A 27029-nucleotide genomic window follows, 5' to 3' on the forward strand; every position below is an offset into this window, starting at 1 on the left:
TTGTTTGTGTTTTACCTTAATTCTTTGAGATTTTGTGTTTCCTCTTTCCTGACTTAAGCCTGTTGACTCAAGTTCTCCTGCATTTCTGTAAGTGATTTTGCGGTTCCTCTTTATTCACTTCTATCTGTTGTCCCATATTCTCCTGAATTTCTTTAAGTGATTTTTGTTTTTCCTTTGTAAGAGCTTCTACCTTTTGATTCATGTTAGCCTGTATTTCTTTAAGAGATTTATTTATGTCCTTGTCATCCTTTAATAGCATCATGAGATTTTATTCTAAATCCAAATCTTGTTTGTCTGGTGTGTTGGGGTATCCAGGACTTGCTGTTGTCAGAGAATTGTGTTGGGATGCTGCCCTATTGCCTTGATTTCTGTTAGGAATGTTCCTATGTTTGTCCTTTCTCATCTTTTATCTCTGGTATCAGTTGTTGTGTTGTCACTGGCTTGTGCTTGAACATCCTGTGAGTCTGTAAGGCTATTTCCGTACCTCTGGATGACTGGCTTTTCCCCTGACACAGATTGCTGATGGGCTGCCCTACTCTATGGTACCATTGGAGGTCTGGTGTGCCTTGACCCAAGTAATGTTGTGTTTGGGTTGTCTCTGTGTACCTGGAGTTGCTCCTGTCTGGTACATCTAGGTGCAAAGATGGTGGAGGCTACGGGGACCCCTTCCAAGTGTAGGTTACTTTGTAGGGCAAATGTCCCATGACAAGGCTGGTACACAGATGAGTGGCAGAGCTGCCCAGGCCTTTGGCTCAGGTAGAAGCATGGTGGGCTGTGTCCTGAGCAATGTTAAACTCGGGATATGTCTATGTACCTGGTGTTGCCTGTCTGGTCTGTCCAGGAGCAAAGATGTTCATCTGTTTCTAACCACCAGGAATCCATCTGTACTCTATCCTGAGCTGGGCCAATATTGGCATTTTAGAATATAAGGACTCCCTGAGAACTAACTAGATTTAATATTTAGAAAAACCTGGCTATTTTTTTGACCTCAACATATATTAACTTACAAAGAGTAAAATATGTCATTTCAAAACATACATTTCACTCACATGTTTTCTTTACCATAATGTATCAGTCATTTGAAATCAGTCTTATGCACTAGAAAATTATTATGAAGAACTTTGCAGTTTGGTAGTCTTTTGCTATCTTAATTAGTACCATATACTTCCACAAATCAGTGAAACTGCACTGTTTGTACAAGGCACAATTCATAACTATTCTGAAAATTCAATCATTTTAAAAACTCAGGCATTCTAATTTAATATGATCTTTGATTGTTATGTATCCAAAGTATACTATGTATTTAATTTCTAGATTCACAGATTATCTCCCATGTTGTTTCATTCTCAATTCTTTGTGCCACTAGGCATTAAAATATAAATGTTATTACATACTAATAAGCATGTAACCTCTTCTGTAGTTCTCAATGCTGTCTGACTTTCCTATGCAAGAAGCTCTCTGACTATACCCCACAAGCACTGTTATCTTTAAGGACCCCTGCAATTTTGGCATGTCTTAGACTCTTAGGATCATAGCGTAAATGATATCTCAATACTGCCCTTTTTACCTTAACCTTTCATGGGTTAACAGAAGTAGATATTGAGAATCTATAGGGTTGAATATACATTTCAAAATACTTTACAGAAATATTTCTCCTATTCTTGTACACATATTAGTGCAGATATAAATCCATATCTCTCCCATCTATTATCTATATAATTTCAAACAAATATACATGTAGATGAGAAAAATTTGATCTTCTGTATAAATACATGAGGATCAGCAATCATTCAAAAATAAAAAGCCACAAAGCTGAAGGGAATGAGGTGTATGTGGCATTTTCTCATATATTACATAGCCTTACACTATGGACATCACATTTCTAATTTACCATGGTTTTCTGTGATGATTTGTTTTCCATCAGTTGCTATATAATTAATTATAAGATTTACTGAGAATTTCCCAAGCTATTTTAGTCATTATTTGTTGTGCTTCTCAGCTGTACTACATAAACTTTATTGTATCCTAATATGTATGTATCTTCCTCCAAAGTCTTCAGTGTTTCCTCTGATTTTTGCATTTATTAGACTCTAAGGTTCAGAGTGTTGATGAAGTCTTCATGCTGTCTTTTTCACATTCACTCTGGATAGGTTAAAAAAATTAAGAACTGAGAATCTTTGGAGATGAATATACATTTCATAATATTTTAAACAAATATTTCTCTTATTATTATACACATATTATTGTGGTCTATCTGTCAATCTATCTGTCTTTCCATCTATCTATCTATCTGTCTGTCTGTCTACCTATCTATCTTTGTGAAAATGTTATTCCTTACAATTATTCAAACAACTACTAAAAATATAATTTTTGAAGCCACTAAGTATAAGGAAAGGCAATGCATGTGTCACTGTTTCAGATGACATGAACCTTAGACTATTGATATCACAATGGTCCTTCAGCCTGAGTACTGCAGAGGCCCCCAGACTTCAGTAGTTTGTCTACCAACTGCACTCACCAATTGGTTGTTCATGCGTTGGAAGACAGAATTTCGAGTTTGTTAAAAGAGTCTCCCTTCTAGGCTCCACGGAAAAGGTATTTTTTAAATCTAATTTGAATCTCATGATAGACTAATTATATAAGAAAGTGTTTTCTCTTGATTCCTCTAGATATCAACTAACTCTCAATTCAGCAGTGGTTTCTTGAAAAGGTAGTCATTGAAGGAATATTCAGTACAAATCTTCTGTAGAAAGAGTATTATTAAGTGAGTTTAGGGATTCTTTGAGCATATAGGAGAATGGGTTCTGAAAATATTAAGAAAAAAATCGGTCCAAATTATGAGTGAGGATTATTTTATCTTCATTCCAATTTTTCTAACCACCATGACTACAAAGATTTTTAAAATGGATTTGTTCTGACTTTGGTAGACCCCAAATCTCTGGTTTCCTTCAAATTGTTATAGTTTCCAATACACATTGTGTTCATGGAATCTATTTCAAGATATTTGAATGTTAATTCAGATTAGACAGGAACTACTTTCCAGATACTTTTATTTACTTTCAATTTGTTTATCATGAAACTGAGTTGGTATTATCTTTCAACATATCTTTACATTAATGTTTCTGTGTGCAATACAACCATTGGTTCCTGTATCTCTTTTACACATTGATTCACATGGATACCAAAGGCTTTCTAAGTAAAGAGATCATGCATCTGTGCATAATCTTTGAAAGATGTATTATGATTTGGGCAGAATTATATTCCCTTAAAAAATATTTCTCATAAATAATCCATTTGTATGAGCAGGCTACTGTAAAGAAACATCCAGAAGATTAGTCACTCCAGTATTACAGGGAAGAATTTCATTATGGATAAGAGAGGAAACTGGTCATAGTCAGCTGGAAAATGTTGGAGCAGAGAGAAAACAGAAAGAGATTTTGTATGGCCAAGGCTGGGTAATCAAAAAGGAAGAATATCTGGAGAGAAAAATGGGGATGATTTGAGTAGGAGAGCTTTGTATTCATTAAGATGGAGAAGAGGTTCTATAGTTAACTCAGCACAGGAGAGCTTTTGGAGAGGTACAGGAATCTAGGTGGAGACTTTAAGATGTACAAGTATTTTTATTTCCCAGAATCAATGTTGATATCTCTAGAGGCAAGAATCAAGGCAAGAATCAAGGAAAATGAGTCCTTTTCCTGGAATAGACCAACTCACAAATATTTTTTGAATGCTGGAGAGTTAGTTAGTTAGATTGGTTTTCTGATTTGACAGTGACCTAGTTTATTATAACAGTTTTGACAGCTCAGCTGAACATCAGAATCACCAAAGCAGACTTCTTTGGCTTGAGTTGTTTAGATTAATACAATTACACCTTCAGAAGACCATATAGCCCACCATGAGCCCATTTCTAAATTTTCACTGTTCAAGACAGTTTGAGGAAGGGACAATGACATTAAAAAGAAATTTCTGAAGGAAACAGACATATGGGCCAATATGGGAAAGGCCAGGGTGAACACATGTATAAAAAAATGATCTAAATTTTTTAACTATGGTTCATTGTTTAATTTTTTCTATCTTTCCCATTAGCATATTATTTATGTTAAGAGTTACAATTATCTTTTAATATCACATACTTATTTTTTGTGAATTTCATACTTGTATACAATATATTAACTGTTATCATCATAAATGTTTCTATGATAATCCTCAGATATTCCCTTTAAACTTTATTTACTGTGTTTTCATACGATGAATCCTTTAAAATTTAGTATGAACATTGGTCTTATCCACTGAATACTCGTTCTATTAGGTGGAGACCTCTACCAGGAGTACCTTATTTTATATAAATTGAAACACTTATGAAGAAAGACATGGGAGAAATACAACGCACCTTGCTGTGCCAAGGCCCCGTGGAACTCACAAGAGGCATGAAGATGTGTAAAAAACACCTATCATTATTCAGCGACGTCTTGGTTGTTTCTAATAACCTGTGAGTATCTGCAACATGCATTCCTTATTGTTAGAGGCTACACTTTAACTAGGCCTTTTTTTTTTTTTACAAATATAAAATGTTGTTTTACTTCTTTTTTAAAAAAATATTATACTTACTTTATTACTTCATGATTGCAACTTTTTAGTCTACTGTGGTTGAGGTTTGGCAGACACTCTCCTACACATTTCTCAATTTGTTTTGTCACAAGTTTTCGACACATTTTTAAAAGAATGAGTTATTAAAGGTGCTATCCTGCTATTTGAATCTGGGGAAACAATAACAAACTTGAAAAGGAGGCAGATGTGCAAGCACATGCCAGTAATTCTAGTATTGTTAAAGCTGACTTATGAGTATTGAAACTGTGGGATATGTGGACTATACAGTGAGACATGTTCCCAAGATTAAATATTTAAAATATGAGAAGTAGGTGTCCTCTTCTTGCTTATTGTTTTCAGATAGACTGTAGATAAAAGAGGGAAGGAATCCCTGATTATTATCCTTGTACACAAGTGGCAACCCATGTAAGCCTCTTGACCACATAGTTTCCAAATTAGCATTAAAAATTAAGATGCAGCCACAATCCCTACTAATAGCAATTCCTAATCAGGGAAAACTGCAGGTTCAGGGTACTTCCTAGTTGGTGATTCTGCATATACTAGATAAAAATGCTGTGATTAAATGAAGCAGTATACAATGATGCACTCTAATTTATGCCCATGGAGGATCTTTTTGTGGGGCCACATCACATAAACTCTCTACTGCCCATGATCGTAGCCTTCTATTATTATAGAAGGTACGAAGTTGGTATTAACATTATCAAGTTAATAATTCATGGTACATTCTTATAAGTTCATAAAAGTTTTGAGGACAGAAATCAATAATAAATAATAAAGCTTATTCAGTTTGGGCGATAAACTTTCTGATCGTCCTTAAATAGTATTCCTGAAGATCCACTTCAAAAATTGTGACAAAATGAAATGTTCAGAAGAGAATTCTTCAATACATTGTAGTTACAACCAACTGGGTAAATTTAGTTTTCAACCCTGATCAGTCACTGTAAGCTTGCAGCATAGAAAATGTTTATTAGAGTCTGATGCAGGTTCAAAATAAGTGAATGTCCTGGCTGTTTATCTACCACCCTCATCATTTCTACTCATTTCACCTTACGTCCACACTTGGAAATACTTACATTTTTAAAAGATAGTAGTAGACTCATTGAATAAATATATATATACTGATAGTGTACCTTTTAATGAAATTGGTGTAAGTGAAATTCACTTAGATTTTTGAGAGTAGAGGAAAGTTGTACTGGCTGGTTTTGTGTGGCAACTTGACACGGGCTGGAGTTATCACAGAGAAAGGAGCTTCAGTTGGGGAAGTGCCTCCATGAGAACCAGCTGTGGGGCATTTTCTCAATTAGTGATCAAGTGGAGAGGGACCCTTGTGGGTGGTACAACCTTTGGGCTGGTGTTCTTGGATTCTATAAGAGAGCAGGCTGAGCAAGCCAGGGGAAGCAAGCCAGTAAGAAACATCCCTCCATAGCCTCTGCATCAGCTCCTGCTCCCTGACTTGCTTGAGTTCCAGTCTTCACTTCCTTTAGCGATGAACTGCAATGTGGAAGTGTAAGCTCAATAAACCCTTTCCTCCCCAACTTGCTTCTTGGTCATGATGTTTGTGCATGAATAGAAACCCTGACTAAGACAAATTGGTACCAGAGTAGTGGGGTATTCTTGTGACAACTTGACTATGTTTGGGGGAGGACTGTGGAAGGACTTTGGAACTTTGAGCTAGAAAAGTCATTAGAATATTAAGAGCTCAGTGGAAAGTTCTGTAGGATCTTGGAAGACAATGTTAAGAACAGTGCAAAAGATGGAGGCCTGGCTTGCGAAATTTCAGAGGGAATATTAAAGACTCTTACAGTGACCATGTTTTGATTGTGAAGATTCTGTGGTTTTGGTTAGCTGGGGCTGAAGAATCAGCTGTGAGTAACAAGATACCAGAACCACTAAAGCAAACCTTTGTGTTACTGGGACTATTGATGCTGGTTAGCTGGAGCTAAGAAATTAGTGGTGATTAAGAAGAGACCAGCATCACTGAGATGAAATCTTCTGGGAAGTGTTTTCTGAGAGCACAGAAGCTGTGTTCCAGAGATAGCCACAGTTTTATTTTGTGCTATGGCTGGACTTGGTACTGTGTAAGCATCACCCAGAAGGCATGAAGGGATTGTGAAGAGCAGCTGAGGCTCTTGGCACAGTGAGAGGCCACGGAAGGCCATTGGTGAAGGTGCAGCCTCAGTTGCAATTGACGGTCCAGGACTTGAAGGGGTCATGCATAGGAGCAGAGGCTTGTCACCATCAAGAGAGCCTATGAGAGGCTATTGGTGAAGCCTAATTACAGTGGAAGATAGCAGCGTTTTAGAGATGCCAGTACCATTGGATGACCACCAAGTACAGCAGCAGCAGTGAGGTACAGGCAGCTGAAGCCTAGAAGACAAGCTGTGTGCTACAAAGGCAGGACTGAAGAAGTGACCCAAGCCTCTGGAGGAGCCCAGAAGATCGTGAGTTGGATCCCAGACATTGAATCATTGGAGTTTGAGTTTTGCTTTTGGTTGTGACTGTGCCCTGATATGTTTTCCTCTTGAAAGAAGAAGGTATTTTACTGGAGCCCACAGTTGAAAGACTTTGAATTTTAAAGATATTGGACATTTTAAGGTGATTGAACTTTTAATATGTAAAGACTGTGGACTTTTAAAGTAATTTAGATCTTGGGGATGAATAAGAAAGTAAGGGTTGAGGCTTAATAGTGATGTGTTTGTGTGTCAAGTTGGCAAGGGGTCAATTGTACTGGCTGGTTTTGTGTGTCAACTTGACACAGACTGGAGTTATCAAAGAGAAAGGAGCTTCAGTTGGGGAAGTGCCTCTATGAGATCCAGCTGTGGGGGCATTTTCTCAATTAGTGATCAAGTGGGGAGGGCCCCTTGTGGGTGGTACCACCTTTGGGCTGGTGTTCTTGGATTCTATAAGAGAGCAGGCTGAGCAAACCAGGGGAAGCAAGCCAGTAAGAAACATCCCTCCATGGCCTCTGCATCAGCTCCTGCTTCCTGACCTGCTTGAGTTCCAGTCCTGACTTCCTTTAGCGATGAACTGCAATGTGGAAATGTAAGCTCAATAAACCCTTTCCTCCCCCAACTTGTTTCTTGGTCATGATGTTTGTGCAGGAATAGAAACCCCAACTAAGACAAAAGTATAATGAATCTTTTTCTTGAATGACCATATATTTTTTTCCACTTCTGCTGTGTAGTGATAGTAATTAAAACTATTTTGAGATTGTCATTCATAGTATGGAAAGAGCATAATTATTCTAATAGGAGGTGATTGTCAGTATTTCTATTTTCATGGACATTATCTCTTATCAGACATTGAAAAGAGAAGTTTTGGATGTATACATTTCTTCTAAAGTTTGGTTCATACATACGCACACATATGTATATGTATATATCTATAATTAGAAGACTTGAGGTAGAAAAAAGATATAAGTACAAATGTTTCATAAGATTGATACATGTGTTTGTAAGTTTGTATGTGAGTGTGCATGCGTATATCCTTTCACAAATATTACATTATATGCTTGTATTTTGGCTGTTACATGTTACATTAGGTAGAGTGGTAAATCTTTCTCTATAATATCATGTTTCAAAAATGTCACATGTTTGAAGCTTAGATAGATTTATATATAGGACTTTTGAATCAGGATTTATTCTTGTGTCCTATTGTCTCCTGAATCTGAGAGAGGAAGAATCACTATCTTCAGTTTTGGACCAACACATCACCTTAACAGTGTGCAATGCAGAGTTAAGTACCCAAGTTCACACACACACACACACACACACACACACACACACACACACGTGCCCGCGCGCGCGCACAGACGCTCACACGCACACATACACATGCTCACAAGCACATGCACATTCACACGCACATGCACTTCCTCTCACACATGCATGCACACCGAGGTCATATTCAGCCTATCATAAAGTAATAGAACAGTCACAAATCTGGGAAGGATTATGTCAAAAGATAGAAGGGAAGTTAGAGAGCAAAAAATAAAAAATAAACTGGTCAGAACACAGTGTATATGTTTGTGAATTTCTCAAAGGACCAGCTCCATAGAAAAGGAATGATGGAAGAAAGAAAGTAATCCTTCCAAGATTACTACTTCTTACAAACACTTTTGATTAGATCACAATGTTTGATTCGAAGACATTTCCAATTATTTGTTTAAATTATTGGGATAAATAATCATCTTTCTGGATTCTTGAATGAGATGTGCTTTGTATGTTTACAAAAGGAGCCATTGAAGTGTGCTGAAGTGACATCTTAGTATACAAAGAAGGACAATGGAAGATTATTTTTATCCAGCCAGACAATGTTTCTATATAATTTAATTTTGAAAGATTATTAAATGTAATTAAGTAAAACACAAAATTTTAACAAATTTTTTTTGGTATGGACAGTATGGAAATATAGCAATATGGTTAATTATTATCAAAATCACAAAGAGAAATCATGAAATACATGGCCTTCTAAAAATGCCATATATATACACAGACACACACAGACACATATAAACACACATATTCATAGTATAGTCATTCTAAAATTTCTCCAATCAGAAAACAATTAGGCTATGTCTATTTGTGAGCATTGAGAAACTAGTATCCAGTAACTTCTTTCAACACAAACTTGGTTGAATTCCATCTACTTTGGCTTGAACTGTGCCTGAATGAAAAAATGGATGGATCCTCCTCTGCTCTGGGACAGGAAGAACCTGGGTATTTCTAAAAGCAATTCCCACTACAATGCAGATCAAACTAACTGAGATACTTGATTCTCTTTCTAGGAAGAAGAGAAAGTTTAAAATAAAACACATAATCCCTTTGCAATACCTGTGTGCTGTGGATAATATGGACATAATCAACCTAGTCAGGATAAATGAAATCTGCACCTGCCGGACACTTGCCCTGTTTTGGCCCACTGGAATGTTTTTGGCCACCTTTAGGTAAGACCTACACTTTGGACTTGTATTCACAGGAGGATAGCTACAGAAATTGTGGGGCAACTTAATGCTTCCTAATTCACAGGTTAAATAATTAACCACAATATTTGCATAATAAGAATCTAGTTTAGTCTGATTGTATACATGCTGTCAAGTTCAATTTTTTTCCTTTTATAGTGTCCCTAGTTTGTCTATACTTTTCAAAACATGCATTTCAAATGTAAGTATATTATTTAATGTTTGATCTAGATGTTCATCAGGACTCCAGAAGATTCTTGGGGTAGAATGGAGAGACATTATTTTCTAAGCAGAATGTGGACCAAACAAGGACTTAGAAGATACCTTCCACATTCTTTGCCCTATAATATCCAGTATCTAGGTTTTAAAAATACAGAAATTGATCTCCCTCCAATAATATTGCATATTTTACTTATATTTAACCAATACCTCCAATACTGCCCAGGTAATTTCCATAAAAATAGTTTTTAATTGAGCACATAAAAATAGCTACTCATAGAATGCTCAAGTATTTGAATATTTTGTGTCTAATGGTCAACTGATAAGGATAAGGGTCAAGGAGTAAGGTTTAACTGAATCTGCAGGTGATAGACACACACATTAGCTTATTTTGATATGCTGGAGCTCAATGTCCAGGCTCTTCTAAGCCTTCTTCAGTTAACATACCCTTCTTTACACTCCCAGCTCATCACCTCTGAATCTGTACTCAAATTTGTTTGTTCAGTATAATATATATAATACATATTATATATATATATAATATGTATATATGTGTATAGATATGTTTGTATGTGTAGGTTGGGTGTCACAGGCATCATCCACCCTTCTGACAAAAATGATTGTAGGCAGTGAGTAGAGTAGGTAAGCAGTTAATGGTAGAAACATGAATGTGGCAGTCTTTGAACAAGAATCAGTCCATAGTTCCACAGGAATACAGCTTGAGGTTATGAATGTTAGAATCATGGCAAAAGGAAGAAGAAAATTCTGTGAATGAAAGATCTTTGCAGCATAGATAATTATTTTCAGAAAGCGGAAGCTATGTAACCATTAGCTTACAGATGAAAAAACTATACCTGATATGGGATTGTGAGCATGGGCAAGAGGAATAGTGCATTGGGTGAGGGATACTGTTTGAATCAGAAATACATTGATCAACAAGATAATGTTGATGACTATCAGACACTGAATATGTCAAATATCATTGAGGTATAACTCATTCAATATATAATTATCAGTTATAGAATGTTAGCATTGTGAATTCATCTTTATTCCATCTTTAATTAGAGTATTTTATGCTACAGTGGAATAGTGGTGAGCTTATTTTTAATTTGTACCAGGAGAGTTAACATGGTGACTCACACGAATTAAGCACTAGTTTCTAGGACCTCCTGTCTTGTATGTTAGTTCTGTAATTCACACAAGGAAATAAACAGTATTTTTTTCTTAAACGGTGTTCATCCTGAGTTAAGTGCATTCTAATGAAAGGTCATGTAACTTTCCTGTGGTTTAGTGCGAATAATGATACCTTTCTATATGAACATGTCCTCACGGTAAGAGGACACTTTCTTAATTATCCCTTTATACATATGAAACTAAAGCTAGGAGTAATTGTTGGCACAGCCATAGTCATACAGCTCTTAGAACACAGTCAAGCCTTGACATTCCCAACTAGCTGTCAAACTGTATTCAACTTCCTGTTAAAAGTGTTCCAGTGAAACAAGTCATTCAGAAAAGCAGCCATGTGGAAAATACCATCTACAGGTACACCTTCATGAGGGCCATTGGGTTTTATGAAGATTAATCTTAAAAGTCTCTCCATTGTCAAGACCCTAATCTTGTTTTTCACTTTTAACATTACAGTTCAAAAGAACAGAAAGATCGCTGGTATTATTTTATCAAAAGGTATTTTATTTGTAATTATACTTTAATTCTGTACTGATATGGGAATTGCAGTCGATTATTCATTTCTTCCTTAAAAATATATTTCATAGCCTGTCTCCAAATATGTTGCTGATTAGATGGTCATTGGATACTGCTTTGGATTCTCCTGTCTATTGTATATTTCATTTAACTTTCAGGAAGTTCTGCATTCATTGTCTCCCCTTTATATTGGAGTAAACAGTACTCTTCAGTATTTCTTTGTGTTTGACTCCATAGATGTTATTGTACCATGTCTATTCAAGCCCTCTTGTATTTCCTCTTTTGAAGTAAAGCAGATTTTTGCCTTTTCTTTGTGTATTAGTCACAGAACTTTCTCTAGAGCCACAGAATTTATGTATTTTTTCCTATGTATTAAGGGAACTTACTGTAATGACTAACAGCTGTAGTCTAACTAATCCAACAATGGACATCTGTGAAAAGGAAGTTAAAATATCTTGTAGTTGTTCAGTCTATGAGGCTAATTTGTTTCACCTGGTCTATTGTATCTACTAGAATCTTGAAGAAGTAGATATTAACAAATGCTCTGGCAGTAAGTGCAAGCAAGCAAAGGAGAGTGAGCCTTTTTTCCAATGTCCTTATGTAGGCCTCCATCAGAGGGTGTGGCTCAGATTAAAGATGTTTACCACCCTGCTTATATCAGGACCTTGCTGAGTTCAGTCTGACCTTGAACTCAGATCCACTCCCCTCAGTCTTTAGGGAGTAAAGCTGGGTGTGTTCTATCTTGCCTGGGCCTAAGCTTTTCATGGCCCCTATGCCTCAAGTTTTTCATGTTGAGGTCTAAGTCAGAAGCTTGTGTCTTCCAGCCTCCAGATCTGTTTCACAGGTATGCACTCCATTTCAGACTTGTAGTTCATTCCAGATGGAGTCAAGTTGACTACAACCTTGTAAAAAAAAAAGTTCTGAAGACTTTCTGTGCATCCTAGATCAATGTGCTATTACATGACCATGGTTTTGGCTTGAAACACTTTTAAATATTCCCTAATCCAATAGTGAATATTGCTTAACTACTTTCTTATATTTAACACCAAGATGATTCTTATAAACTATTAACAGCGATTAGCTTAAAATGAGATACTAGAAAATTAATTTTACTATATTGTGTGTTTTATTGTATTTGATCAGATCCACTAATGAAGCCAGGATGGGTATACAGAAAAATTTCTCAATGAAGATATTCACTGAGGACATCCCAAACTGTGACAGTGTATGTGAATACAAAACCAAACCTGATATTTCAAGTTCATGACTTGCAGAGAGACAGGCAGTTTGTAGAGTAATGGAAATGGGAGACATAAGGAGAGAGTGGAGGGGAGACATAGTGAGATTTATGTCTATAGAATATATATTTGTATGGCATGCACACATGTGACTTTTACATGTGATATATAGAAAGCACTGTGGCACAAGATTGATCCACAAGCTAAAGCAACAAAAAAGAGGAAATATTTTTCATAAGTGATTGAAAATTATGTCAGGGCATTGCATCAGCATATATTTCCAAGCCAAGTATTATTATACTAATTAAACTGCTTTTTCTCTTGAGTTGTTATTGCTTATATATTAACTCATGGGTTGTTCAACTATTATTTATTTTAAAATATTTCTGTCTAGTCATAAATAAATGTTATTTTATAATATAACCATAAAGAAATCTTAAACAGCACAATATTATCAGGAATTAATTTGCTCTCCGCATCCACATGTTTTGTACCATTTTATCTCTTAAGCTCTGTCCTCTGCTCTTTCAGTATGTCTCTGTGCATCCTCACAACTGCTTTGGAAGACCAACTACATAATCAGGGATCTTTATCTTAGTATTTATTTGAATGATCTAGGCATAGGGATTTCTTTTCATATAACTTCTCCTTTGAAATCATTTTTACTAATTTACCCTTAGGGCATGTGTGTGTTTGTGTGTGTTTGTGTGTGTGTGTGTCTGTGAGTATGTCTGTGTGTATGTGGTCATATGTGTGAATAGTATGTACAGTGATAGTCATGACCTAACACATATTACATAGTAGTTTTATAGTAGTAGTATAGTTGAGTTATACACATAACTATTAAATACTTGTCTATTTTTTAGTACTTATATTATTGCTCATTCTCACTACTGTGTTCAGTGCAGATCAGAAACTTAACTTATGTAGCATGCAGAGCATTGAAGACCATCGCTACTGTAAAATAGAATAGAATGTAGCTCAGAGGATCACAATCTCTCTGACTTTTATAAATGCTAATGTGTACAAAATGTACCTAGAGTCGATATTCTAACAAGTCACTGTTAAAATTTCAACACACTTACCAAGCTGTGTATAATGAATACCACAAAACTTGATATTCGTATTTTCTAGGTTATATAAAACAGTAAAGAGAAATTGTAGTATAAAAGTAATTACTAACCAGTGACATACATTAGGTTGACTGAAGCAGATGTGTCCTCAGGACAGTGAAGAGGAGAAGAGCAGATAGTCCTGTAGGGAACTGCTCTCTTGCCTCTGATGCTTGATTTCATCTATGGCAAATGCTCAGTATTGTACATGAGCAATCTCTCTGATGTCTTTCAACACCATGGTGACTTAGATCCAATTCCTGAAAAGTAAACATTTTTACTGATTTTTAACCACAACTCTAGTACTTTCATATATTATCCTTCCATAATTATTAAGAATTTTATAATTAGTAGCAATTTTTTAATAATTAACATAATTATGACCTTTTGTGTAGTTCAGAAGATTGGTAATAGGTATGTACCTTATAGCTTTTCTTCACGAGATATGTTTGTTTCCCTTTTGTCCTTGAAGAGTTGTTTTCTTATTTTTATTATTAGATATATTCTTTATTTACATTTCAAATGATTTCCCCTTTCCTGGTTCTCCTCCCCCCCCAAAAGTCCCATAAGCCATCTCTTCTCCCCTGTTCCCCAATCATCCCCGTCACACTTCCCTGTCCTGGTATTCCCCTACACTGCTGTATCAAGCCTTTCCAGGACCATGGACCTTTCCTCCCTTTGATGTCCAACAAGGCCATCCTCTGTTGCCTATGCCTCTGGAGGTATGGGTAACACCATGTGTACTATCTGGTTGGTATTTTTGTCCCTGGAAGCTCTAGGAACACTGGGTGGCTCATACTGTTGTTTCTACTATGGCACTGCAAACCCGTTTTGGCACTTTTTCTAGCTCCCCCATTGGGGGAGAAAGATAAAAAAAAACACATGGTCATTTCATTAGATGCTGAAAAGGCATTTGCCAAAATCCAGCATTCTTTGTTGTTAAAAGTCTCGGAAAGAACAGGAATTCAGGGCCAATACCTAAACATAGTAAAAGCAACATACAGCAACCCAGGAGCCAACATCAACTAAACAGAGAGAAACTCGAAACAATCCTACTAAAATCAGGGAATAGACAAGGCTGCCCTCTCCACATTTATTCACTATAGTACTTGAAGCTCTAACTAGAGCAATTAGACATTAAAAGGATGTCAAAGGGATACAAGTTGGAAAGGAAGAAATCAAATTGTCACTATTTGCAGATGAAGTAACCTAAGAAACTCCACCAGAGAACTCCTACAGCTGATAAATAACTTCAGCAAAGTGGCCTGATATAAAATTAACTCAAACATATCAGTAGTCTTCCTATACTCCAAGGATAAACAGACTGAGAAAGAAATTGGGGAAATGACACCCTCCACAATAGTTGAAGAGTTGTTTTCAGAACATAAAAATATTCTTCTAATTTAAATAAATATCCTCTATCACTTCTTTCTCCATGTTCCCTCATGAATATTTAGCAATGATACTTCATATTTTTATCAATTCTTTGGTTGTTTTATTTGATTTTATGTTTATAGTTTGGCTTTTTAGGTTTGAGAGTTTTTGAATCATCTATGTATTTCATTACACTTAAGATAAACCTGTATTTTTTGCTATGGATGTATTAGGAAAATATTTTTTGCTATTCTTACTTAAGGATGTCTTTTCCTCCAATTTTCCCCTTTTTCTTATTCTTAGGATTGAATGTAGATCCCTCAGACTCTGTTCATATTTTAAAATATGTAGATGCAGATGATTTTACAATCATCTTTGATGTATAGAAATCCACTGCCAAATCACCTGCATGAATCCCAAGATATCCACAAACCACTCCCTAAGATGCACATACCTTCTCGTACTCTTGACTTCAAATACAAATATATAAAATATTGACTATTTGACTTTATATTGTAGAGATAACAACTAACTGCACTGTCCTCATGAGTCAATGCTATGCCATGGCTGGAGGAGCACATTTTACTATATTCCCAGGTGGCTTAAAGTAATCTGTTCTGAAATTCATTAGAGATAGCAACACCTCATTGTTTCACATCTAGTTTATGGATATATAATTTCAATATTTACAGGGTTTATATTTCTATCCTTTTAGAATAAAAAGGTATAGTTCCTTTTATCTACAATAAACATTTTTATGTATCATTGAACAATTATTGAAAGCCTATTTTTTCCTCATAGTAGGAACATGTGATCTATTATAAGGTTAATCTTATCTCCTGAGAATTACTTACATATGCCTGGTTCTCAATGAGTCAAGAAATATATTAACATGTACAAAAACTCCCAGTTGCCTTTTCATTTTCATGCTTTAAAAACAGTATCTTTAGAATTATTTTGTTTAAAATTATAAACATCACCAGCATCAGGAAGAAATGCACCCATCTTTGCAATCATTAGGTAGAACTTAATATGTTCAAAATGCACTCAGAATGCAATATTTTACAATAAGGTCAAATAAAATCATATTTGAATTATTTTTCGATCTCTAGAAAACTATATTACTTTGTTGTTTTAAAATTATACAGAAGATTTAAGATATTAACAAAATATTAAAAGTTTTACTTTTCTTTAAATTAATTATGCATACTCTGTGTGTATGTGTGTGTGTGTATGTGTGTGTGTGTGTCTTCATGCATGTATGTATTTGTGTATGTGGTGTTGGAATTTGTCCTTCTAGCATATATGATTTTTGGGCCATGAGCTATATTTTCATCCACATTCATCTACATTTTGAGCAAATGCACACATTGGTTCCATCCTATTTACATTACACCAGAAGATCAGAGATGTTCTTCCACATTCTAAGATGTTTTTGCATAATTCTTAGTATATAGATAGCAAGATGTAAAATTAGTTAGTGTAAGGTATCCTTATCCTTGTTCATAAAATTCAAGTTACCTGTCATGTTGCAGTAGGGACTTGGATAAATCTTCAGAAACACACACACACACACACACACACAACATACTCTCTCACACACACACACAGACTCTCTCTCTCTCTCACACACATACACACTCACACACAGACACAAAACATACTCTCTCTCTCACACACACACACAAAGACTCTCTCTCTCACACACACACACACACAATTATTTTCAGGATAATAGATTATGCCCAGTGGTTAGAAAACAATAAATAAAAATGCTGTGAAAGATAATGGATTATGAAGTGGTTTCCTTTTTTCTTGTTTCAAGGTTGCTTATGGATAGCAAGGGGGCACTTGTGATATGTTTCTTATTTAAGGGACTGTTTCTTAGGCACTAACAATGCTTATTGCAGATAGCTGATACCTTAGAAACTATCTTCGTAAAGATATACCTACCTACTCACAGTCATACACTATAGTAATATATTAGAATTCGAGTACATCAGTGCTATCTTCTCAGATTCCTATCATTTTATTTCATGCTATTTACTTCTTGCTGTCTTCCTGGGTCTTTGTAGAAGATTCTAGCTGTGAGAAGCAATAGAGATCAAAAAATAAAAGCACCTTGCTTGTTTTGGGAGCATAAAGCAATAGAGGAATTCTAAAATGCTCATTTTGATTTCCTAGTTCTATCACCATTACAGATTTCATTACTGTATGTCTGTATACCATCTAACTATATACACAGCTTGACATGGAGAGAGTAATCACCCATCTTTGTTTGTTTTGTTTTCCATTTTCTTTTGTTTTTGTTTTTCTTTTCTTTTTTTATTGCAGTTTTGCTATTCATCCTGACTTTCCTAGAACTGTACACATGGTGTACATGAAAGTAAGGATGTAAGTGATGGAAGTCTAAACAGGGAGGAAGCAAAGGGTTGTGCTCTATTCCAACCACCCTCCCCCTACCTGTCTGCTGACATAATGAAAGAATAATCAGGATGCTGAGCTCCTGCACCCACGGCTACTCAGTCTTGCTTTATTATACACAACCTGTTACAGTTAATGTTTGAATATCAAGTATCCACATAGTTAATTTTGTGATAAATATGTTAGACTGAAAGTCTTCCAGAGATATCGCAAGGGAAGAAAAGAAAATGTTTATTTTACATTAGAGTTAGATTACAGATTTTAGATTATTAGTAATGATTAGACAATAACCAATTTTATACTTATGAGCTTCAACATTGTTTTATACCATTCTTCTCTGTACTTTTCATAGCCTTTATGCATAAAAGCAACAAACATCGATACAGTAAATGAAATAATTATGAAGTTACTATCAATGATGAGAATACCCGTAAGTTATTTTCAAGTTCTTTGGGGTTAAAATTGAATTTTCCTTTTGAGATTCACATATCTGCAAAGGTGTATGCATATAAATTATACAGATGAAACTTCATCATGATAAATTTGCATATTTTACAATCTTCTCCTTTTGGAAGTAAAGGCATCTATAATATAATAATCTAGAGAGGGACCTTTTTCTTGAATTTCTTGTCTACATTTCCAAAGAAAGGAAACTTATAGCCCTATGTTATTGTGTGTGGGGTGTATATGTGTGTGTGTGTGTGTGTGTGTGTGTGTGTGTATTGGTGAATTTCACTGTATATGTGTATATATCTCTCTATCACTTCCTGTGGGTTCATATGATGAGTATCTGAGAAACAGAGAGTGTCACTCTGTTTCTCTGTCTCTATTGCTCTTTCTCTTTCTTACTCTTTCTCTCCTTCTATATTTGGGTGAGTAGATGTTTGAGTGTCTGCTTGAATGCATTTTTGTCCCTTAGCTTAATACTTAAAAACTCTATGACACACTTTCTTGGATTTACTCATGAATCAACAAGCAAGTACAATTAATGATAACTCCAATTAGATTATATTATCCTGGAGTTTGCTAGCAATTTCAACAGAATGTTCTATTTATATTATTGTTTCAATGGATCCATAATTCTGTATGCAATAATTATGTTGTGGAACTTCTTTCCAGTATCTGGCCTATTTTCCAGGTTAGACCCATCTTCATCTTCTCCACAGAATGGTTATCGCTAAATGAAAGCCAATGGTTGTGTGTACTCCTAGGCACCCTCAAAGCCTCTCTGTTTTTTGTTTCTTGGGGTTTATTTTGGCTATTTTTCTCACTGTTGCTGAAATAACTATATTTTTCAAATGTTCTTTATCAAGTCATCATAATCACAGTGAGTATATGACTCTATGGGTTCAAGGTTGTGTGTTCATGTCAAATCAATATTCAATATCCCACTGATAGACGGAGAGACCCTTGTGGGTCATTTTGTAATAATATTGGTCTTGGTTAGTGTTGATGGCCGAATGCAATTTCTTATTCTATAAGAATAAGACCAGTATTCTTGGTGGATCAATAGACGGAGTTTACTTCAGAGAGGAAAGGCAAGTACTTCTTGATTTTCTTCTGAAATCAGTCCTGATGACTCAAATCTGTGGTCAGAATATATGCCATTCATACTAGTCCTAATAATTTTCCTGCTAGAGAGCTGGAAATTGTAAGTAAAGAAAATCACTATATTATACAGGATTCTACTGTCAGATTATTTGTGACAGTTGGTTCTTTTTGGCTCTCAGAACAATGGAGATTACCAACTCTGGTTCCATCCTGGCCATGCAGAAGCTCCAAGACCACTGCAAGGTAAGTACCAGAGAAATCTAAAGAAGGACTAGCTGAGTTCAATGGTCTATCCCTGAAATCTCAGATTTTCATTATTTAGACTTACATTTAAGTACATACTAAAACAAAATTTCTAAATATTATGCCATTCATTATATTTATAATAACTTCATTGTAGCCTTCAGGCACATTGATAACCTCATTAAGATAGAGTCTGTGAGCTGACAAAAAAATAACAGATTCTACTGTGATTTTCACTTGAGAAACTTAATTTTCCTAAAAAGAAAAACAAAACTCTGAATATATCATTTCTGAAGAAAGTAACAACAAAAAAAATGGGTAATCATTACACAAAATCCTACTAGCTAGAGAAATTTTTCATTGATTCCCAACAGTCACATGATAGCTCATAGGCATCCAAAACTATAGTTTCAGGGGATCAAATTCCCTGGTATGACCTGCTCAGTTATCAGGCTCTATATGGTACAACAGTATACATCTGAGCAAAACAATTACAAACAGAAACAAGTCTAAAATTTAAATGAAAACACATTCAAAGAATAATTCAGTGTCTTTGAGGAAACTGCGGTCACAAGACTTGTGTGTGTGTGTGTATGTGTATGTGTGTGTGTGTGTGTCCAAAGATTTCATGTAAGTGGCAAAAAAATGTGGCAAGTTTAAAACTTATTCAATTTGCTTTGTTTTGGAGTTTTTGATCAGGGTTTAAAATCTGGAACAGTGGTAGGTTGGAGCAAACATCCCCCAAAGTTCTACAATGTGTCTGTGGACTTTGATTGTACATTTTTTTCTTTTTGTTCTTTTTAAAAGTCATTCCATTATCCATGAAATATATGGTTACAGGAAGTCCTTCCCCCTCCCCAAAGTCACCCACACTCCTAAGAGGAGGATGCTAAGTCCATTACCTGAGTCCTCACTGGGAAGGTGACAGTGTTGCTTCTGTGTAAATTGTGTACTGCATCTTTTTAAAAAATCTTCTGCCTTAGTACTTCTTTCTTTTTGTTTTTCGCTTCTGCATGGTCAGCTATTGTGGGCTCCACTTTTTTGTGCTGCAACTTGATGTATGAAGGCTTTGGTCTCCCTGGGTGTGGGTTGAGGTGATGAGTCAGGCAGAGCTGTCCTTTACACTGACTTGTGACCATCTTAATAAAAGTGTACATGTTATAAACAAACATATTCTCTTTATTTTAAACTATGTAGATTCTGTTTCGTAATGAAAATTGTAAATGTGGCCATATGTGAGTCCATGTGAAATATGCAGTTCCCTATGACAAGCAATTTCCCCACTGAATGAGAGATCATATTCAGATTACTAGAGACTTCTTGACTGAATCACCTGGTGTTCCTTCTATTGTCTTTTTAAAAAATTTTCTCACTAGCTAAATTATTGCCAAATAAATAAGAGTAATAAAATGCTCAGAAGCATTTGGATAACAATTAAAATTCTGAGATCATTAAGTGTGCTTGCAAGGATTATCTTTTAAACGTTAATTAAAATGTGAAATTTGAATGCATAAAGTGAACTACAGAAAAGAGACAGTAACAATGTCTTTTAGAGATCAGAGTACTTTGTTATTCAACATTTTCTCATGTATTATGAAGGACACTGGCAATATTTTGATTATTTGAAGGAAACTGAAACTGAACTACTTTTGTTTTTCTTCAATATTTATTTTCAGGATTTTAATACACTAGATAATAACCAGCTCAAACCAAACTGACACATTTGACTTTATATTTCTATTGAGTCCAAGCAGGTATGAAACTCCCAGTCCTTACTTTTTTAATCAATGAGTGCTGAAAATACAAGCATGGGCCAAAATCATCCAGTTTTTTTTTTTTTTTTTTTTGCTTTTTATATGATGGACACAATAGCAGTACTCAGTCAGTGAAAAGACAAATATGGATTGGCACATTCTAAATAAATTTATTGAGTGAAATCTGTGAACTTGATATCAGTTTAATTCTAAAATTTGGAAGATCTTTGTACATCATGAATTTTTCAGAAATCCCAAGAACTTACTGCTCTTGTTTGTGTCTCACTATCACTTTGAATGTGTATTTCAACCTACAGGCCATACACCTAAAACAGGCAGGTCTTAATACTGTCAAAGTAGAAACAACAAATGTGCTCATGTGGATCTAAATAAAGTGATAAATTGAAAATTTTCTCCTTGATTTTAGAGTTCTCAGCTTACACATCCTTACTTTATCATAATATTCATGTCATTCTCCTAATGCTTAGGGACAGTCTACATTGTCCAGAAGAAAGTTGAGACAGAAAATAGAGTAGTGCTTGCCAAAACCCATTGGAAGCTCACACTCATTATGATTAGTTTCAATTTATATTCTTTTCTTTTTATAGGTTATGAGTATCTACAGGAGGTCATAATGACCCACCTTCAACACACCTACAGTAGAGTAAATTCAAAAAATTCTACAGCTTTTCCTCTCTTGCCTGGATTGCTTAGGCGAGACCTAAACTTGGAGGGGCAATTCATTTTAAAGCCCCGATACTCAGCTATAAGCCAGCAGCAGAGTAAGTCGTCTACCTTCCTTCAAGTGCCCTCCTAGTTGCCATTTCAATTTTGCATAAAATATCAATGCATGTTGACATTGTTGCTTATGGGAAGGGCACTGCAGAAAACAAACCCAATACAATACGCCCCAGGTCTAGCCGGAGATCTTTATATTCTGACATCAAGTCTAAACTTGATTTTTTTGGGAGAATATCCCATTTGTTCCAGACAGATAGTCACCATAAGCTGGAATTCCAAGATGCTATATGTATACAAGTGTGTGGGCACAGAGCTTTCATCTCATTAGAATACAATTTCATGTTGTTTCATGATTAAAGCAGAGAATGACCTAAGAACTGCATTTAAATTATTGTAAGAGGCACAGAAAGGATATATGTATGGAACTGGACATAATCTGTGTCAGACTAAAGTAGAAGTAACCTTGGTGTCCAAGCTCAGACTCTAATCTCATTTTCAATTACACTAAAAGCATATTTTTGTGTGTCTTCTACACCTGCAGTTGGATTTCAAATAGACTTAATACTTAAGTTCTGGGGCTTTTGAAATTGTCTTAAGGACATTTTTTTCCAAAAATATTTTCTTGTTTTATTATTTTATTATTTTCCACATTACTCCTAAGTATCCCCTTCATTGCTTTAAATTCTTGCTTTTCTAAAAAAAGTCATTGTGTGTATGTATGTGTATACATATGTGTGCCTAAATACATGTCTATACAGATGCATACTTACACTAAAATTGATATATCCTATTCAGACTGTATCATATTACTTGTGTTTTTCCAGTCTTATTATTTTGTTTTGGACAAATAGTCAAAACTTTCTATATTGAGAAAGACCGTTTAATTTATATTTTGTTATATGACTCTTTTATTTACTTTTAATACTTTTGTTTTAAGTACCATATAAGTGTTCATTATGGTCTAGTTTTTGAAAAGATGTCTTTGAAGAGAAAAGCAAACTTTGATCTCAGCTTTGAACTTACACTACAGGAACTAGGGTCCCGAGTTTGACAAAACAGGCAGTCATGTATGCATTCCCATGAAGGAGGAATATTGCTGATGATAGAAATGTAACAATGGTCCTTCTAAAAGCTCATCAAGAAATCTAAGAATTGGAAGCGCTTCACTATGACATTTGAAGAAAATATAAAACTGATTGCTGTGAATAAAAATGAGGGTAGCTATGAAAATGGATATGACTTAGTGATACAACTGCCTGTACATAGTTCAGGGAACTTGCTCAATTGCATATCATTTATCTTATGATGCAGTGCAACATAATCTTGTGAGAATTCCCATGGGATCATGTCTTAGATACATCTCACAGATTAATAACAATGTAGAGTATAGGGAAGAAGAATATAAAGATGCTACAGGACGCCTAATCCATGACAACAGGGACATTATGCAATTGAAATTTGGTTTTTTAAAAGGCCATATTACAGGATTCCAGGTAATGATCTTATCTCCTCCTTAGAATCAACGGAAATACTGAAGAAGAAGGAAAGAACTAATAGGACACGATGCTTCCCCAGGGCCTATGTGCCCCATGAGGACCAAGGGTACACTGTCCCAAAAGTTAAGAAGAAGGGAAAACTCTTTGGTAGAGAGTTGAATTGGATCTGTAAGGATGGAAAATGGCCCACCGAAATTCTGGTAGGACTCACATGATTCACTTTTGGCTTTCCTAAGGAAAAATCTGATAAAAAGACCAGTGTTGCCTGATCTTTCAGAGTTAACAGTAGGGTGGGATTTGTACAAGTAAAGATTGAGAGTCCAAACCAGTTTGCAGTCCTTCTTGCCCATGCCAGCCCTTTCACTGCACCTGTGCACGCCATTGGTCTGCTTCTCCTGAGCCAATAGTGCTGGGCACTGCATAAAGAGTGACTGGTATTTCCCTTTCTTTCTCTCAGGACATCCTGTCCCTCTTAAGAGAAAAGGGCCCTACAGCAGTAGGTATATTTAGTATAGCTCCTAGTGATGTATTGTGCAAAGGAGTGAAAGAAAAACTCGACTCTGGGCAAAAGGTGAATATAAGAAAACACTCGGTGCACCTGGCAAGCTGGATTCTAAAGGTAGGGATCGTCCTTGCATCACATAGCCTCTGGATTCCTCTGAGTCTACATGAGTAGTTTCCTTCATCATGCATTCCCTTGAGTGATAGTAGATACATAAGAGGGAAATCTGGTAAGCTAAAAGGTTCTTCTGCTATTCATCACATAAGGAGTAGGGACTCAAACAAATATCCAGTCAGAATGAGCAGTAAAGTTACTAAAGTATCTTTCCTTTGATTTTCTCATGTGGCCATGTGGATGGTCACTTCATACTTGCATAGGAATGTCACCTGGTAGGCATGCCAATTCAGATGCATTTGACTGCCAGAGTTCTTCATTCTCTGTCTTGCACTACTGTTTTTCTGAGAAGCAGATTTCTCTTCCTCAGTATAGAGAATGTGACTCCTACATGTAACTCTTTGCTACACATATCAAGTAGGATGTCATAATCTGCTTGTCTATATCTCACAAAATATTGGTACAGAAATGCAGGGCCTCATGGCTGTGAAACAAGTATTCTTAATCAGTCTGCCATACCTTCACCACCATAAAATGATACTTTTTATTTGTTATTTAAATTAAAATTCAATTACATCATTTCACTCCTTCCTTTCCCTTGCTCTAAGTTTGTTTCCCCTTAGACTCCTACTTCTGCTAAAATACATGGCCCATTTTCATCTTCTGTTATTATTATATAGATAAAAGTGAGCCCACAAATATGTTCAAACAACCTAATAAGTCCATTATCATTGGTAGTATATGAACTATTTCTGAGGTAACTATGATTGGCTTACAAATTAGGGGCTTCCCTTTGAGAAATACAAATTTCCTCACTCTTTGTAATATGTATGTGCATGTAGTTCTTTATCTAGAAGTTTGTTTTTACAAGATTTATTCATTCCCATTTAGAATTACTAACATTGATGACTTTTGTTCAGAAATTGTTTTGACAAGCATATTACATTGTTGAACTATCAAATGTGAAGCCTCTCCCACATTTCTAGGACTCCCAATGTCAAAGCAGATTTATTGATCTTCTGGTATATAATCTTTCTGACTCTTTTGACCAATGTTTGCAGCTCAGGGTTTAGGAGTTAGCGTGTACTATGTATGCAGTTTGGCTTGAAGCCACAGGATATTTTGTTTTCTGTACCTTGAATAGCTGTGGTTTTCCATAATAGTTTCCATGCATTGCCAAGAGTACCTTTGCAAGCTACATTATCTGTAAAAATTATCTTAAATATTTGGAACAGACTATGGAATCATGCTTGTTTAGAGAAACTGTGATAGGACCTTCTCTAAGAGCCATGACCTCATATCTTCCCATGCTTCTAATAGTGGATATGATTTTCTGCACCTCAGAAATTAGATACTAACATAATATGGGTTTCTTTGTTATAGTTATCATCGTTGTATATTTCTGTCATGTAAAAATAGTATTTGGTCTGAGGTATTGATCTCTTAGGTATGCTAGTTCGCTTAGTTGTCCACTAGAGGACTTCGATCTAAAAAGAGATTTTTCAGCAATCCAAGCACATTTGAACATCAGCTCTTAGTTTTCCAGTTTTTATGGACAAATCTTACTGGCCCTACACATCAGTCAACATTCTACCTTGGGGAATGTCGGGGAGCTGTGAAGAAAGTTGGGACTATCCGAAATTTTAGAGTTGAATAAGTTTTCAGTAATCTCCATAATTTGTTTTCTGCAAAATATTTCTTCTCTCTATATAAGGAGTTTCTTCAAATGATTAAAGGCAGTCTATTGACCTCTCAGCTGTATGAGCACTGGCTTTCCATACCCGAAATGGTCAGCAATGAAGAAAAACTATCAACAGCAAAGAGGTAATGGCTGGCGAATTGTGTGAACATCAACCAAACAGAAGTAATATTTGCTTATACACATTAGAGAATATATATCCCAAAAATATTCAGTAAAAATGCTGCCAGCAAAAGGTTTCAATTGTTCACAAACACGGAATACATTTGCAAACAGAGGTGTGACTTAAGGAGTCACAGTGGACCATGCTTATGATTATCAGTTTTGTACTACACTTAAATTTGTCATTTTGGCCCCACCCCTACCCTGATTCTGGAAAAACATTTAAGCAATATTTTGAATATACATTGTTACTTTCCTTTTATTTATGGAGGTCATTTCAAAAGATATAATTACTTTCCCCTTTTCTATATTTATAAATTGAGTAAACTTGTTTTTAACATAACTGTCTCTTTGTTCAGGCTTTTAGAAGAACTCCCGCCACTGAATGCTGCATTCCTGAGACAGATGTTTAGAATTCTAAATAAAATAGCCAGAAATTCCTCGATAAACCACATGCCAGCATACAGTCTCTCTGCTGCAATAGCGCCATTTCTTTTATGCCTTCCTAGATATGGAAATAAAGTACTGGCTACTGATATTTCCAAAAAGGTAATTGGCCATTTACTTTAAGCCTAGCTTTGATAAGCCTTTACAATGTGACAGAAAGACAGTATTACCCTCAGAGTCTGAGTTACTTTGTTGTTGATGATGATGATTTTGGCTTTGGCTTTGCTTCATTTTGTAAAATAAGTACATGTTTGAATGGCTTTCTTTTGGAGAGGAAGAATCATTGGTGCATTTTAAGTAAGTAAAATATGAATAGGTATTTGAGCTCAATGATGCAGTTTTTTTGTCAGTTGTGACTTAGAATATCCTTAGACGAATCCAGTGAGAATAAATGCTGTGAAATGAAAAAAAAAAAAAAAAAAAAAAAAAAAAAAACCTGGGTACTGGGTTCACCAACCAAGAATGAATTCTGATGTAATCAGTGTAGAATTTGTAAAATGCTACTTGTTTTCATGATGGATTCCTCAACAAAACAAAGGTAATGCAATTTTGGATCATTTTTATCAGGTATGGTTATTATGACTCCTGATTTCTGTAATTAAATATGGCCTTGACCTCTTGATGCTGGTTATCATTGGTTTAGAGAATTATAGAGTAAAGTATTCTATGGGACCTGCCTTTCAA

At 35.5% G+C, this 27029-nt stretch overlaps 3 protein-coding genes across 6 annotated transcripts in view; all 3 read left to right on the forward strand.

The window, feature by feature from the left end:
• Positions 1-27029, forward strand: part of LOC127683526 (rho GTPase-activating protein 20-like) — a 626457-nt gene that overhangs the window by 588721 nt on the left and 10707 nt on the right. The gene's annotated exons all lie outside the window — the stretch shown is intronic.
• The window catches only part of LOC127683529 (rho GTPase-activating protein 20-like), a 413757-nt gene that overhangs the window by 178554 nt on the left and 208174 nt on the right, over positions 1-27029 (forward strand). Inside the window, exons 1-6 of one of the 2 annotated variants that reach the window (XM_052180845.1) lie at positions 18934-19430; positions 21793-21966; positions 23443-23621; positions 23879-24040; positions 25752-25861; positions 26258-26447. In XM_052180845.1, the coding sequence (XP_052036805.1) occupies positions 21819-21966; positions 23443-23621; positions 23879-24040; positions 25752-25861; positions 26258-26447 (789 nt within the window). In that variant the 5' untranslated portion in view covers positions 18934-19430; positions 21793-21818. Of the gene's footprint in view, positions 1-18933; positions 19431-21792; positions 21967-23442; positions 23622-23878; positions 24041-25751; positions 25862-26257; positions 26448-27029 lie in introns of those variants that run through there. The other variant, XM_052180844.1, reaches the window with a different exon arrangement.
• LOC127683763 (rho GTPase-activating protein 20-like) lies at positions 4317-21819 on the forward strand. The gene is made up of 8 exons (XM_052180987.1): positions 4317-4489; positions 9395-9553; positions 11429-11470; positions 12632-12713; positions 15356-15420; positions 17547-17606; positions 19367-19430; positions 21793-21819. The coding sequence occupies exons 1-8, from the start codon at positions 4359-4361 to the stop codon at positions 21817-21819; spliced, it is 630 nt and encodes a 209-aa protein (XP_052036947.1). The 5' UTR covers positions 4317-4358.

The sequence above is a fragment of the Apodemus sylvaticus genome, chromosome 4, assembly GCF_947179515.1.
Source record: "Apodemus sylvaticus chromosome 4, mApoSyl1.1, whole genome shotgun sequence".
Classification (NCBI taxonomy): domain Eukaryota; kingdom Metazoa; phylum Chordata; class Mammalia; order Rodentia; family Muridae; genus Apodemus; species Apodemus sylvaticus.

Coding starts and splice junctions, on each gene's coding strand:
- LOC127683763 (XM_052180987.1), top strand. CDS start 4,359: ATGAAGAAAGACATGGGAGAAATACAACGCACCTTGCTGTGCCAAGGC. Junction 9,554..11,428: donor ATGTTTTTGGCCACCTTTAG/GTAAGACCTACA, acceptor TTAACATTACAG/TTCAAAAGAACAGAAAGATC. Junction 15,421..17,546: donor ATTACACTTAAGATAAACCT/GTATTTTTTGCT, acceptor TTTTTATTGCAG/TTTTGCTATTCATCCTGACT.